General features: G+C 37.4%; 1 protein-coding gene across 3 annotated transcripts in view; it reads left to right on the forward strand.

Annotated features, from left to right (window-relative positions):
• The window catches only part of lmtk2 (lemur tyrosine kinase 2), a 105,915-nt gene that overhangs the window by 21,689 nt on the left and 69,441 nt on the right, over nucleotides 1-14,785 (forward strand). For all 3 annotated transcript variants that reach the window (XM_069905613.1, XM_069905614.1, XM_069905612.1), the window contains exon 3: nucleotides 173-326. In XM_069905613.1, the coding sequence (XP_069761714.1) occupies nucleotides 173-326 (154 nt within the window). The remainder of the gene's footprint in view (nucleotides 1-172; nucleotides 327-14,785) is intronic.

The following is a 14,785-nucleotide window of genomic DNA, read 5'->3' on the forward strand; positions in this document are numbered from 1 at the left end:
ATATTAATGCTGCAATGTATTTTATCTGTGATGCAAACCTGAATTTGTTGCTTTGCAGAGCTTTTTGTTGTAGTTTTGCTTTGGAAGTAGCGCAAGCACGTTTTTGTATTGTGCACACGTGAACGTTGTGTCCTTTTTAAAAGGAACTGAGCATCCCACTATGGTCTTTCAGGAATTTGAAGATGATAATCTTGATGAAGAAAATGATTTCGTACCACCAGGAGAAGACACTCCATCACCTCCAACACCTGCTGAAGTTTACACACTCTCTGTTCCAAACGTTACATTTTCTACTCCAACTCATCTTCATTTATCTAAAACACAAGGTGTGTGGTGTTTTGCATTTCAAGCAAATTTTTCCTATTTTTAATATTGAATAGTAAGATACTTGGCGAATAAGTCATCTAATAAAATCTACTTTAGTTTTTTGTTTTGTATATTAGTTTAAAACAATCCAATTATTTAATGACATCATGTAATTTGTAGGTTCCCAATGACTTGGTAAATTTATTTGGCAAGTCGTATAGGAGGAAATATCCTGATTTCTTTTTAAATCCTCTGTGTGCACCATGTTTCAGACAAGTGCTTTAATTAACCCTTCAGACCTGAAAGGTCAAACTTTACCAAGAATTCTATTCCTGAATTGACTTGCATAAAGACATGCCAAAGGCACGTGCATGTGAAGTATCTGATGACAGCATGAGCATGTTTGGCTGTAATGATCTCTAGTCTGTCAACGCCATCTCAAGGCTGGGTGGTTACCTCATACCTTTGATGAAGGGCTCGGGCCTGAAACACTGGTTACCCTTTATTTCTTTTGTATGCTGCGTTACTTGCTGAGTTTCTCGAGCTCTTGCGGATGGCACTACAATCACAGTATCTGTTTAACTTGTGGATTGAAGAGCTTATTCCTATGCTGTACTTTTCTGTTCTTTAAAATGGCGCACTTTCAGAAAGGCTCGTTAGATCTAGAGTCCTAATGACAGAATTCATGGTTGGCAGTTTTGGCAAAGCCAATACTTGTAAATTGGGCACTTTTGCACTCTGAATTTAAATTGCATTGTTCCAGGGCAGTTGGAGCTATATTTGTGTTTACAACACAGAGGCCATTCAACCATTAAGCTGATAGCAAGATAAGAGGCTGATCAGGACTCACAAAGTTCGATGGCAATGCTCTGGTCCTTTACATCGGTCTTTACTAAAGCAAGAAGCTGCTGGAGTCTTGACAAACAAATCTATAGCTGATGTATTGGATTGGCTAAAAATGTTTAGGAAGGCAAGCAGTATTTAGTGGATAGATCATCTACTCCAAGTGGGATGCATCCTAAGTTGCTGAGGGAAGTGAAAGTGGAATTTCTGCAGGCATTGTCCATAATCTTCCAAACATATGTTCAGATGGGTGGTGCCTGAGGACAGGAGAATCATTGAGAAGATGAGCAAATTTAAGTTCTTGGGAAGGATCTTTCCTGGAGCTAACACGTGAATGGCATCTTTTTTTTTTTTTTTTTTAAATTTTTTATTTTTCACACCATAAATCACAATAGCCATGATATACACTTTTTCTTTTCCACACATTTACAGTGACTTTTTCTCCCTCCCCCCTCCCTCCTCCCAAGCCACCCCCCCACCCCCCCCCTCTCATCCATTTTAGGTATACAATCTAGGTTGCATTAATTCAGTTAGACAATGTTGTCATTCAACAGAAATACACCAGAAATTCTACTGAGTCCATTCTTTTCTTTTCTTCTCCTTCCATCAACTTAGGTAATGTTTGTTCCCGGTAGGTTTTCGCTATTGTATTTAATGTAAGGCTCCCATACTTGTTCGAATATTTCAATATTATTTCTTAAACTATATGTTATTTTTTCTAATGGAATACATTTATTCATTTCTATATACCATTGTTGTATTTTCAAATTATCTTCCAATTTCCAGGTTGACATAATACATTTTTTTGCTACGGCTAGGGCTATCTTGACAAATCTTTTTTGTGCATCTTCCAAGTCAATTCCAAATTCTTTATTTTTTATGTTACTTAGGAGAAAGATCTCTGGATTCTTTGGTATATTGTTTTCTGTTATTTTATTTAATATCTGATTGAGATCATCCCAAAATTTTTCTACTCTCTCACATGTCCAGATTGCATGAATTGTTGTTCCCCTTTCTTTTTTACATCGAAAACATCTATCAGATACTGTTGGGTCCCATTTATTTAACTTTTGCGGTGTAATGTTTAGTCTGTGTAACCAATTATATTGTATCATACGCAGCCTCGTATTTATTGTATTTCTCATCGTTCCAGAGCATAACTTCTCCCATGTTTCCTTTTTTATCTTTATATTTAAATCTTGTTCCCATTTTTGTTTAGTTTTACCATTTGTTTCCTCATTCTCCTTTTCTTGCAGTTTAATATACATATTTTTTATAAATCTTTTGATTAACATTGTATCTGTAATCACATATTCAAGGTTACTTCCCTCTGGTAAACTCAAGTTGTTTCCTAATTTATCTTTCAAGTAGGATCTCAGTTGGTAATATGCCAGCGCTGTATCTCCAGTTATATTGTACTTATCTCTCATTTGTTCAAAGGATAAGAATCTACTTCCTGAAAAACAATTTTCTATTCTTTTAATCCCTTTTTTTTCCCATTTTCTAAAGGCAAGGTTGTCTATTGTAAAAGGGAGTAGCTTATTTTGCGTCAATATTAGTTTTGGTATTTGGTAATTTATTTTATTTCTTTCTACATGAATCTTCTTCCATATATTGAGGAGATGGTGTAATACTGGAGAAGTTCTATGTTGTACCAATTTTTCGTCCCATTTATATAATATGTGTTCAGGTATCTTTTCCCCTATTTTATCTAATTCTAGTCTCGTCCAGTCTGGTTTTTCCCTTGTTTGATAAAAATCTGATAGGTACCTTAATTGTGCGGCTCTATAATAATTTTTGAAGTTTGGCAATTGTAAGCCTCCTTGTTTATACCATTCTGTTAATTTATCTAGTGCTATCCTCGGTTTCCCCCCTCTCCATAAAAATCTCCTTATTATTTTCTTTAACTCTTTGAAGAATTTTTCTGTCAGTTGTATTGGCAATGCCTGAAATAAGTATAGTATCCTTGGAAAAATGTTCATTTTAATACAGTTTATCCTTCCTATCAGTGTTAGTGGTAGCTCTTTCCAATGCTCTAAATCGTCCTGTAATTTTTTCATTAGTGGATTGTAATTGAGTTTATATAATTGGCCTAGATTTTTGTTTATTTGCACACCTAGGTATCTTATTGCCTGCGTTTGCCATCTGAATGGGGATTCCTCCTTAAATTTTGAGAAATCCGCGTTATTCATAGGCATTGCTTCACTTTTATTTACGTTTATCTTGTATCCCGACACTTCTCCATATTCCTTCAATTTCTTATATAGTTCTTTTATTGATAGTTCTGGTTCTGTTAAGTACACTATCACATCATCCGCAAACAGACTGATTTTATATTCCCTGTCTTTTATTTTTATTCCTTTTATATTATTATCTCTTCTTATCGATTCTGCTAGTGGTTCTATAGCTAGCGCAAACAATAATGGTGATAGTGGGCATCCCTGCCGCGTTGACCTGCTTAAGTTAAATTGCTTTGATACATGTCCATTTACTGTCACTTTCGCTCTCTTTTCTTTGGCTTGGCTTCGCGGACGAAGATTTATGGAGGGGGTAAAAAGTCCACGTCAGCTGCAGGCTCGTTTGTGGCTGACCAGTCCGATGCGGGACAGGCAGACACGATTGCAGCGGTTGCAAGGGAAAATTGGTTGGTTGGGGTTGGGTGTTGGGTTTTTCCTCCTTTGCCTTTTGTCAGTGAGGTGGGCTCTGCGGTCTTCTTCAAAGGAGGCTGCTGCCCGCCAAACTGTGAGGCGCCAAGATGCACGGTTTGAGGCGTTATCAGCCCACTGGCGGTGGTCAATGTGGCAGGAACCAAGAGATTTCTTTAGGCAGTCCTTGTACCTTTTCTTTGGTGCACCTCTGTCACGGTGGCCAGTGGAGAGCTCGCCATATAATACGATCTTGGGAAGGCGATGGTCCTCCATTCTGGAGACGTGACCCATCCAGCGCACTTTCACTGTCACTTTCGCTAACGGTCCCTTATATAATGCTTTAATCCAATTAATATACTTCTCCGGTAAACTGAATTTTTGCAATACTTTGAACAAGTAATTCCATTCTACTCTGTCGAAGGCCTTCTCTGCGTCTAAAGCAACTGCTACTGCCGGTGCTTTATTTCCTTCTACTGCATGAATTAAGTTAATAAATTTACAAATATTGTCTGTTGTGCGTCTTTTTTTGATAAATCCAGTTTGGTCTAAATTTACCATTTTCGGTACCTGTTCTGCTAATCTGTTCGCTAATAGTTTAGCTATTATCTTATAATCTGTGTTTAGCAGAGATATTGGTCTATATGACGCTGGTGAGAGTGGATCTTTCCCTTGTTTTAGTATCACTGTAATTATTGCTGTTTTACATGAATCTGGTAAGTTTTGTGTCTCATCAATCTGGTTGATTACATCCAGGAGGGGCGGTATTATTAGGTCTTTAAATGTTTTGTAGAATTCTATTGGGAGTCCATCCTCTCCTGGTGTCTTATTATTTGGTAAATTTTTTATTATCTCTTGTATTTCTACTGTTCCAAATGGTTCTGTTAATTTATTTTGTTCCTCTATTTGTAGTTTTGGTAGTTCAATTTTAGTCAAAAATTCATCTATTTTCCCTTCTTTCCCTTCGTTTTCGGTTCGGTATAATTGTTCATAGAATTCTCTGAAGTTTTCCTTAATTTCTTTTGGATTATATGTAATTTGTTTGTCTTTTTTCCTTGTTGCCAATACCATTTTCTTAGTTTGCTCTGTCTTAAGCTGCCATGCTAAGATTTTGTGTGTTTTTTCACCTAGTTCATAATATTTCTGTTTTGTCTTCATTATATTCTTCTCCACCTTATATGTTTGTAATGTTTCATATTTTATTTTTTTATCCGCCAATTCTCTTCTTTTGGTTGTATCTTCCTTTATTGCTAATTTTTTTTCTATGTTTATTATTTCCCTTTCCAACTGCTCTGTTTCCTGGTTATAGTCCTTCTTCATCTTGGTTGCATAACTTATTATTTGCCCTCTAATGAATGCTTTCATTGCGTCCCATAGTATAAACTTATCTTCCACTGATTCCGTATTTACTTCAAAGTACATTTTTAATTGTTTTTCAATAAATTCTCTAAAATCCTGTCTTTTAAGTAGCATGGGGTTTAATCTCCATCTATACATTCTTGGAGGGATGTCCTCTAGCTCTATTGCCAATAACAGGGGTGAGTGGTCCGATAATAGTCTAGCTTTATATTCCGTTTTCCTAACTCTCCCTTGAATGTGGGCTGATAACAGGAATAGGTCTATCCTTGAGTATGTTTTATGTCTAGTCGAGTAGTATGAGTATTCCTTTTCTTTTGGGTTTTGTTTCCTCCATATGTCCACAAGTTTCATTTCTTGCATTGATTTAATTATAAATTTGGTTACTTTGTTCTTCCTGTTAATTTTTTTCCCCGTTTTATCCATATTTGGATCCAAATTCAGATTGAAATCCCCTCCTATTAGTATGTTCCCTTGCGTATTAGCTACCTTCAAAAAGATATCTTGCATAAACTTTTGATCTTCTTCGTTAGGTGAATATATATTAAGTAGATTCCAAAGCTCTGAATATATCTGACATTTTATCATAACATATCTCCCTGCTGGATCTATTATTTCCTCTTCTATTTTAAATGGCACATTTTTGCTAATTAATATAGCCACTCCTCTTGCTTTTGAATTATACGATGCTGCTGTTACATGTCCTACCCAATCTCTCTTTAATTTCTTGTGCTCCAATTCAGTTAAGTGTGTTTCTTGGACAAATGCTATATCTATTTTTTCCTTTTTCAGTAAATTTAGTAGTTTCTTCCTTTTAATTTGGTTATGTATTCCATTAATATTTAGAGTCATATAGTTCAGCGTAGCCATTTTATATTTTGTTTATCTTCTCTTTCCGTTTTTCCATCATTACCTTTCCTCCTTTTCCATTTCTGTTTTCTTATTTTCAACTCTTTACCAGACAACATTCCTACAACATCCAACATTTTCCTTATTCTCCTATTTCTATCTTCTTTATCCCCAATCTCCCCTTCCCCTCCTGAGTTGCCCTTTATCCCTTGTCGGACAACCACATCTCCCCTCTCCATTTGGATTTGCGAATCCACTCGCAAGCGTCAACTGATTTTGCAGTGACCGCTCTTTTCCCCCACCCCGCCCCCCCCAGAAAAGATTTCGCTTTTTATATGTCACAAAGGTCACTCTTTTAGTTCCCTCCTTATTCTCTCTATTCCATTACCTTCTCTTATTAATTCTTGTCTATACTCTCTATGTTTTCCTCTAATTACAGATACTTTCACATATGCCCATTGTCTCTATTCACTCTTATACCTCTTTACCCGCATACATATCAATCGTGGTCATTTTTACCCTCCTTACCCTTCTTCATCCCTCAGTCTATTTTTGTCTTTACCCACATACATATCAATCGTGATAATTTTTGCTCTCATTACCCGTCTTCATCCCTCAGTCTATTTTTGTAATTGTTCTGCAAATTTTCGTGCTTCTTCTGGATCCGAGAATAGTCTGTTTTGTTGTCCTGGAATAAATATTTTCAATACCGCAGGATGCTTCAGTGTAAATTTATATCCTTTCTTCCATAAAATCGCTTTTGCTGTATTGAACTCTTTTCTCTTCTTTAGGAGTTCAAAGCTTATATCTGGATAAATGAAGATTTTTTGCCCTTTATACTCCAGTGGTTTGTTGCCCTCTCTTACTTTTTCCATTGTCTTCTCCAGTACCTTTTCTCTTGTAGTATATCTTAGGAATTTTACTACAATAGATCTTGGTTTTTGTTGTGGTTGTGGTTTAGGGGCCAATGCTCTATGTGCCCTTTCTATTTCCATTTCTTGCTGTAGTTCTGGACATCCTAGGGCCTTAGGGATCCATTCTTTTATAAACTCCCTCATATTCTTGCCTTCTTCATCTTCCTTAAGGCCCACTATCTTTATGTTATTTCTTCTGTTATAATTTTCCATTATATCTATTTTTTGGGCTAGTAATTCTTGTGTCTCTTTAGTTTTTTTATTAGATTCCTCCAATTTCTTTTTTAAGTCTTCTACCTCCATTTCTGCTGCTATTGCCCGTTCTTCCATCTTGTCCATTTTTTTCCCCATTTCTGTTAAGGTCATATCCATTTTATTTATTTTCCCTTCTGTGTTGTTTATTCTTCTTCTTAAATCATTGAATTCCTGTGTTTGCCATTCTTTAAATGACTCCATGTATCCTCTAACAAGAGCAAGTATATCCTTTACCTTGCCTTTCCCTTTATCTATTTCACTGTACTCTTCCTCTTCTTCTTCCTCTGGGTTGACCATCTGTTGTTTCTTTGCTGCCCTTTCCTCCTCTTCTTTCTTGTTTCCATTGTCTTCTCTGGTCTCTTCTTGCTGCAGGTGTTCTGCAGCTGTCGTTGCCGGCTGTGGAGATCGACTCCCCAGCTGGTCCCCCCTCCCGTCGGTGTGTTTTTTTGCATGTGCATCGCGCATGCGCGACTCCTCGCGCATGCGCGGTTGCACACTTTTACTCGGCTCTGTGAGCCATTGTTGTAGTTCTTTTTCTACCGACCTGAGGTAGTGGGGCCCTCTCTCCACAGCGGGCCTCTTCGGACAGGTAAGGCCTTCACCTTTTTCCTCCGTTGTCTTCTCTTCCTCTCTTCTTTCCGTTGATTTTGATTTTTCTCCTTTTGTCTCCATCTTCTTTCCACCTTTATACTCACTTTTCTTTAACTTGTATTTCTGTGCCTTTGTATTTTCTCTTGTTTTTCCCGACTTTTCTGGAGAGGGCTGGAGTTCACCGTCCGGCCACTACTCCATCACGTGACTCCTCCCACGTGAATGGCATCTTGAAGAGAGCATGTTAGTGCTTCTACTTCCTCAGGAGTTTGAGGAAGTTTGGAATGACACTGGAAATCCTGGCAAATTTCTACATATGTGAGGTTGAAAGTGTGCTGAGTGGCTGCATCATGGTCTGGTATAGCGAAACCAAAACTCCCATATGTAAAGCCCTGAAAAAGGTAGTGGACACAGCATCATAAACATCTACAGGGAATGCTGCCGTCGGAGAGTAGCAGCAATCATCAAGGATCCACACCTCCCAGCACATGCTCTGTTCTTGCTGCTGCCATCAGGAAAGAGGTCTAGTGCTACAAGACTCGCACCACCAGGTTCAGGAACAGCTGCTCCCCCTCCACCATCAGACTCCTCAACAACAAACTCAATCAGGGGCCCATTTAAGGACTCTTACTTTGCACTTTTTTTTCCTCCTCTTTGTATTGCACAGTCAGTTGTTTACATTTGTTTATTTATTTACACGTGCACATTGTGAACAGTTTTTTAATGTACTACCAGTAAGTGTTAATTCTGCCTGGCTTATAGGATAAAGAACCTCAGGTATGTGATGTCATGTATGTATTCTAACAATAAATCTGAAATCATAAATGTTATATTTTAAAATAGGTCACCAAATGGAGAAATTGTAATCTCAATGGGATAATGTTTCAACTCAATTGTCAGAGACAGAATTAGTCACTTGGACATTGTATTGATGAGGGAAGACAAAATGGAGATGCTAAAGGCATAATTTAATTAACATTTTTCTTGAAGTTACAGAATTGATATGATGGCATTTGAACTTACAAAAGACTGCTAATAAATCACTGTACTGTAAAGTAGGCATGTACAGCAGATAGAACCCAGTGAAATAAAGGGTAATAGTAGCAGTTTGGTTTCTAAATCAGTTGATTTTCAGACCAGAGGGAAGGAAAAGCGATGTTATTTATCTTAATACTTATCAATCATGTGGTATTGCACATAACACAGAATTTGGAGAAAGATAGATGGATAGGAGTAAGAAACTGTACATTCCAGACCATAGACTCTTCAAGCATGCCATGGAAGACGTAAAATGAGAGGCACCATTGCAATATTTTTAATGTATTGTTATGTGTCAGTAAAAGGAACCTTGATTAAATTATGTAAGTTGGACAAATCCCCTAGAAAACTGAGATGCATCCCAGGCTATTCTTAGAGAAGCTAGAAGATTGCTGGGGCTCTGCAGGAAATTTTCAAATTTTTTTTGCCTGCAGACAGAAGTGTCAAATTGTATCTAAATTTGGCTTGATAGGAGGCGGAGGGTGATGGACAAGGATAGTTTTGGAATTTGAAGCCTGTTACAGTGGGGTACAGGTAACAGTGCTGATGACTTTGCTCTGTGAAGTACGGTAAAAATACAGTGAATTTGAATATAGACAAGTTAACACGACACAATAGGTGTCAATAGCAGGAGGGAGTCGTTGGCAACAAAGATATTGAATTGATAAGATGTGGAAAACAATTGCAGATAGAATTTAATCCAAAATATGTGAGGTAATACTTTTTGGGAGAGCTTAAAGGGTTAAGGTAAAACAACGAATAGCAAGACACTAGGGCATGGGTGACCAACCTTTTAATTTTTAATTTAGACGTACAGCATGCTAACAGGCCATTTTGGCCCATGAGTTCGTACTGCTCAATTAACCTACACCCCTGGTACATACTCGTGGGCCGAAATGGCCTGTTAGCGTGCTGTATGTCTAAATTAAAAATTAAAAGATTGACTACCCCTGAGGGACTATTGAGAAACAAAAGGATTGTGTGTCCAAAGATATCCAAAGGCAACAGAACAGATGGGTGGTTAAGAAAATATGTAGGGCCCAAATTTTCAACCTATTTCTCATTAATGGATTACATGTTAATTTGGAAAGGAAAACTTTTTTTAAAAAATCCTAAAATTGCTAACATAGAAGTTCTTTTGGAGAACTGCAATTCTATTTCTACCCAAGAGGGGTGATTCACTGACTTATCCAAATGTAATAGGAAAAGTAAATGACATATGTTAATTGCCCAATAGTACAATCTAAAATCTGAAAGTGATAACCCTCCACATAAAAACACGTCTATGTTGCCAATTTTCTTTACCATTTTCCTTTTCCAAATTAACACATAATCTGTTAATGAGAAATGGGTTGAGAATTTGGGCTCAATTTAGGAAATTCTTCAGAATTAATGGTTTTTCACTGGCTAGTCCTATTGTATATAACTATCTTTTTCAACCATCTTTGTTGAACGCAGGCTTCAAGGATTGGCACAGAATAGGTATTCAAAGTTTTAATGATCTCTTTATTTGAGATAATTTTGCCTTTTTTGAACAATTATCAGCTAAATTTAATCTTTCCAATAGACACTTTTTAAAATATTTACAAATTAGACATTTTGTACAGTCTAAACTTTGGATTCTCCATGAATTTCCAACACTAATATTCTTGATCTGTTTTATAATTTACGGTTTTATTTTCATGGTGAATTAACAACATGTATTTATTGGATTTAAATTCAGTTCCATGGCTGGGATTAAGAGCAATTGGAAACGAGATTTGAACTTAACATTTTCAGATGAAGATTTGGTCTCTACTCTCAGCTTGATGAATGATTCCTCATTTTGTGCAAGTCATTTCTTATTACAATTTAAGGTGGTGCACAGAACTCGTATGTTCAAACTTAAATGATCTAATTTTTATGCAGATATTAATCCATTATGTGAGAAATATAACATTTTTGTAGCTTCCCTGATCTATATGCTTTGGGAGTGCCCAAATTTGGAGAAATTCTGGAAAGACATTTTTCTCTTGATCCCTTGCCTGTTCTGGGGTCGCCAGTGATTCCACATTGATTTTTTTATTATTCAGTGTAGCAGGAAAGCTTGATTAGAGGGAGAGGTTAGATTAATTTAGTTCAGTTTGTCGTTTTTTAGGCTTTTTCTTTTATTATTTTATCAAATTATTTTAACAAATGGGTTTAATGTGGTCACATAGATCAATTCAATTAAATGTTTTGGAAGGTATAAGCAAAATTATTGATGTAGTTTTATCTCCTCCCCTCCCCCCATTGGATTTTTTTGTCTGTGCTTGTATACAAATGAATTATTATGTAATTGTCAATTCTGTATTTATGCTTCTATGTTAAACTCAATAAAAATGTTCTAAACAGAAAGAAAATGTGTAGGGCATAAATTATAACAGCAAGTTTTTGGTATAATTATATAAAACATTAGTTAGTGCAATTCTAGTTGCCTTATTACAGGAAATATGCCAGAGCAATTACAGAGGTCATTTGCCAAGATGTTGCCTGGTTTGAGTGTTTTAGATATAAAGTGAGATCAAAGTCTGGGTTTATTTTCCTTGGATTGAAAAAGGCAGGGGTGGGATCTTCACTGATTGACTCTATAAAAATATGGTGAGAAGCTCTTCCCTTTGATAATGATGTCAAAAACATGTAAGATAAAAGGTAGGAGATTTTGAGGAATTTTTTTAAGCAAGAATGTAGATGAAGACGCTCTTGTCATAAACGGAGATTAAAATTCATTTGAAACTGGGAGAAGTTCTTCCATTTTTAGCTCTGTTCCTGACCGTGGACTTCCTTTCTGGGATGTAAAACTTCTTGCAAGGGTTGACACATTGACATTTGGCACCATTTCAGTGTAAACATCCCACAATTTGCTATCGTGACTGTGTTTCCTTTGAAATAAATGAGGTGTGTGCACTGGTATTGAACGATGGAAAAATGGATGGAATATTTTTTAACTGCCATGAACATTTCAATGTTCTTTTGTTTCTTTCTCTTATTTTTAGGGGCACTGGGCAGTGCTCATGGTGACTTTTTGTTTGCCAGTTAAAGTACATGTATATTTTTTATGTATTATTATGTGACAGTAAAAGAAAACGAAACTTAAAACGCATGCCTTTCGGCTGTTTCTGTATGCATGAGTGACAATATTGGTCCTCCAAGCTGTAAAAGTATAGTTATGGTTTCACATAGTCCAGATATTTGCTCAAGTTCACAAGTTTATTGACAAAGCGTTGTTACGCTTATAGCTCGTGTATAATTGTTGCTACATGAAGTTCATTGATTTGATTGACAAAGATGTGGAAATCGGTGTTGGTTTTCAATTCCCTTCCCAGTAGGTTAAACAAAGTCTGCAGATGCTGGGGACGAGTGTAATACACAAATGTGCTAGAGAAACTCACCAGGTTTCACGAAGGGCGCTGGCCTGAAACATTGCATATCTTTTATTTCCTATGGATGCTGTGTGACCTGCTGAGTTTCCCCGGTACATTTGTATATTGCACTCTTCCCACCAATAATGTCCCCATCCCTCAATTCAATTATGATTATTATGTCCTGAAGTTTTATAAGCTGTATCACAAACGAGGTTTATGGAAGGAGAACGTTAATATCTTCAAGTAGCAAATGACCATTTAGCCATATAGCATTATAAATAGAATCTTAAGATAGATACTTCATAGGGAATTTGATATTAATCTAACATCTCAAGGTCACCATGCAGGTTGATAGGATAGTTAAGAAGGCCTTTGGGATGTTGGGCTTCATTACTAGGGGAACTGAGTTCAAAGTAGAGGAATCATGTTGCAACTCTCCAAATCTCTGGTGAGACCACACTCTGGTCACCTCATTAAAGGAAGGATGTGGAAGCTATGGAAAGGGTGCAGAAGAGATTGACCAGGATGTTGCATGGATTGGAAAATAAGTCTTGGGAGGCAAGGTTAGCAGAGCTGGGACTGTTCTTTTTGGAGAGAAGTATGAAAGGAGACTAAATAGAGGCCTACAAGATTCTGAGAGGCATAGACAGGATGGACAGCCAGCTCCTTTTTCCCAGCGCAGGAATAGCAAACACCAGAGGACATATGTACATAGTGAAGGGAGGGAGCTTTAGGGAGACATTAGGGATAGGTTTTGTACCCAGTTGTGGTGCCTGGAATGCCTTGCCAGGGGAGGTGGTGGCAACAGAAACTTAAAAGGTTTATGAAACCTAGATAGTTAAGAGGCAGGAGGGGTTTAGTACTTAATTTTGGAAGGAATATATGGATTGACACAACATTGAGGGCCGAAGGGCCTGTACTGTGCTGTAGTGTTCCAAGTTCTAACTCTTTTTATACCTTGCTCTTTCCTCTCCAAAGGGAATTCTAGATTTTGATACCTAGGCAGCAGAAAAATGTCACTGGGCATGAAGCATTTAAAATCAGGAGTCTATAATTGGATAGAGAGAAATTCTAATAAACCTTGGTTTGAGCATTTGGAATTCCTGATGGATCGACATCTGTCTGTAGGTAATGTCTGCTGTGCTCCCCATCCACTCACTGGCGCCATGGTTCCTACTCTCCCCTGAAACTTATCAGGTTTGGTGAAATGTTATGTATGATACCTAATAAAAGTGAATTAAAAGCATGTTTTAGTATTAACAACATGTAGTTTAGAAAATATTGTGTATATATATATATATATATATATAGTCTAGAAAATATTGAATAATCAAAGTTTTCACACTATCACAACCCCCCCTACCCCGACCCATCAGGAAGAAAATTCACAAGAATGGGATAATGTACCACCCGATTAAAGGAATTTTTTGTTGTTGAATATTTTGTATTAATTTTTTTCAACACTCATATAGAACATTATTACATACATCACATAAATAGTATTTTAAAATTACAGTCTTCCCCTCCCCCCCCCCCCAACCAACTGCTAAGATTTTTTTTTAATTGTCCAAAAAGGAAAGGGGTGTTTGAGCATGCTTTCATTAATTAGTCCATATCTTGATCTTCAGGAATTCAATGCTATTAAACTAACTACAGTACAAGTCTGATTATCCGATATTGGAAGAAAATCAGAAATCCTCATTTATCCAAAATTTTTCAGAGTCGAACTGACCTCATATGTTGAAAAAAGAATCACTCAACATGAAATTAGAATGATGATTTCCCTTGTTTCAGGTAACTCCCTCCCCCTCTCTCTTTCCATTTCTTCTTTACCTTCCCCTATTGACTTTTCTCTCCAAATCTCCCTCTCAAAATGATTGCCACTGTCTCCCAGCCACAAATGGGTAGAAGAATCCCTTGTCCTGGCATTATCAAGAAAAACTGCCCCCTGGGTGGGAGCAGGACCTCTGGCTCAGTGTGTTCCCTCCCCTCCTATCTTCTTCCCTCCCACTCTCCTCGGCACACTGGACACCAACTCCAAATCCTCCCTTCAGCCTACTTCCCTGGGGCGCATGTGCAGTAGGCCTAGGGGAGGATTTGAAGTAGTCAGGGTTTCGGGAGCTCTAGTGACTGGGATGATTGGAGCCCGCCGACTTGCCAGTGAGTGTTCTACCAGTCTGGGAAGCCTCCCTGGAGATCAGCGACAGTGGTGGGCTCATGTCAGGGATTGGAACCAGTGGATGGGTGGTCTCGGTGATAGGCAGCCACATTGGGTTCGTCTCAGTGATCGGTGGTGGCCAGAATTTTTTTGTGAGAATTAAACATTATTTTAATGCTTAAAAAGCCTTCCTTTGTTGTTTGTTGTTTAAACATTGATACAAGTGATTGCTGTTGGTACTGGGCTGTTTTTAAAGAAAATGACCAGTTCTCGGAGGGGAAAAAAAATGGCCCAGTCCTGACCATTTTGGATAATTGGAGTTGTACTATATATTTAAACCTTTTTGGGGAAGTTAATGATTCAAGTAAGGTTGCCATATTTTAACAAACACGTCATTTTTTTTTCTGTAAGTCATCTTTTCCAGGGGGGCACAACTTAGCATGTTCA

Source organism: Narcine bancroftii, chromosome 12 (assembly GCF_036971445.1).
Source record: "Narcine bancroftii isolate sNarBan1 chromosome 12, sNarBan1.hap1, whole genome shotgun sequence".
In the NCBI taxonomy this organism is placed as follows: Eukaryota; Metazoa; Chordata; class Chondrichthyes; order Torpediniformes; family Narcinidae; genus Narcine; species Narcine bancroftii.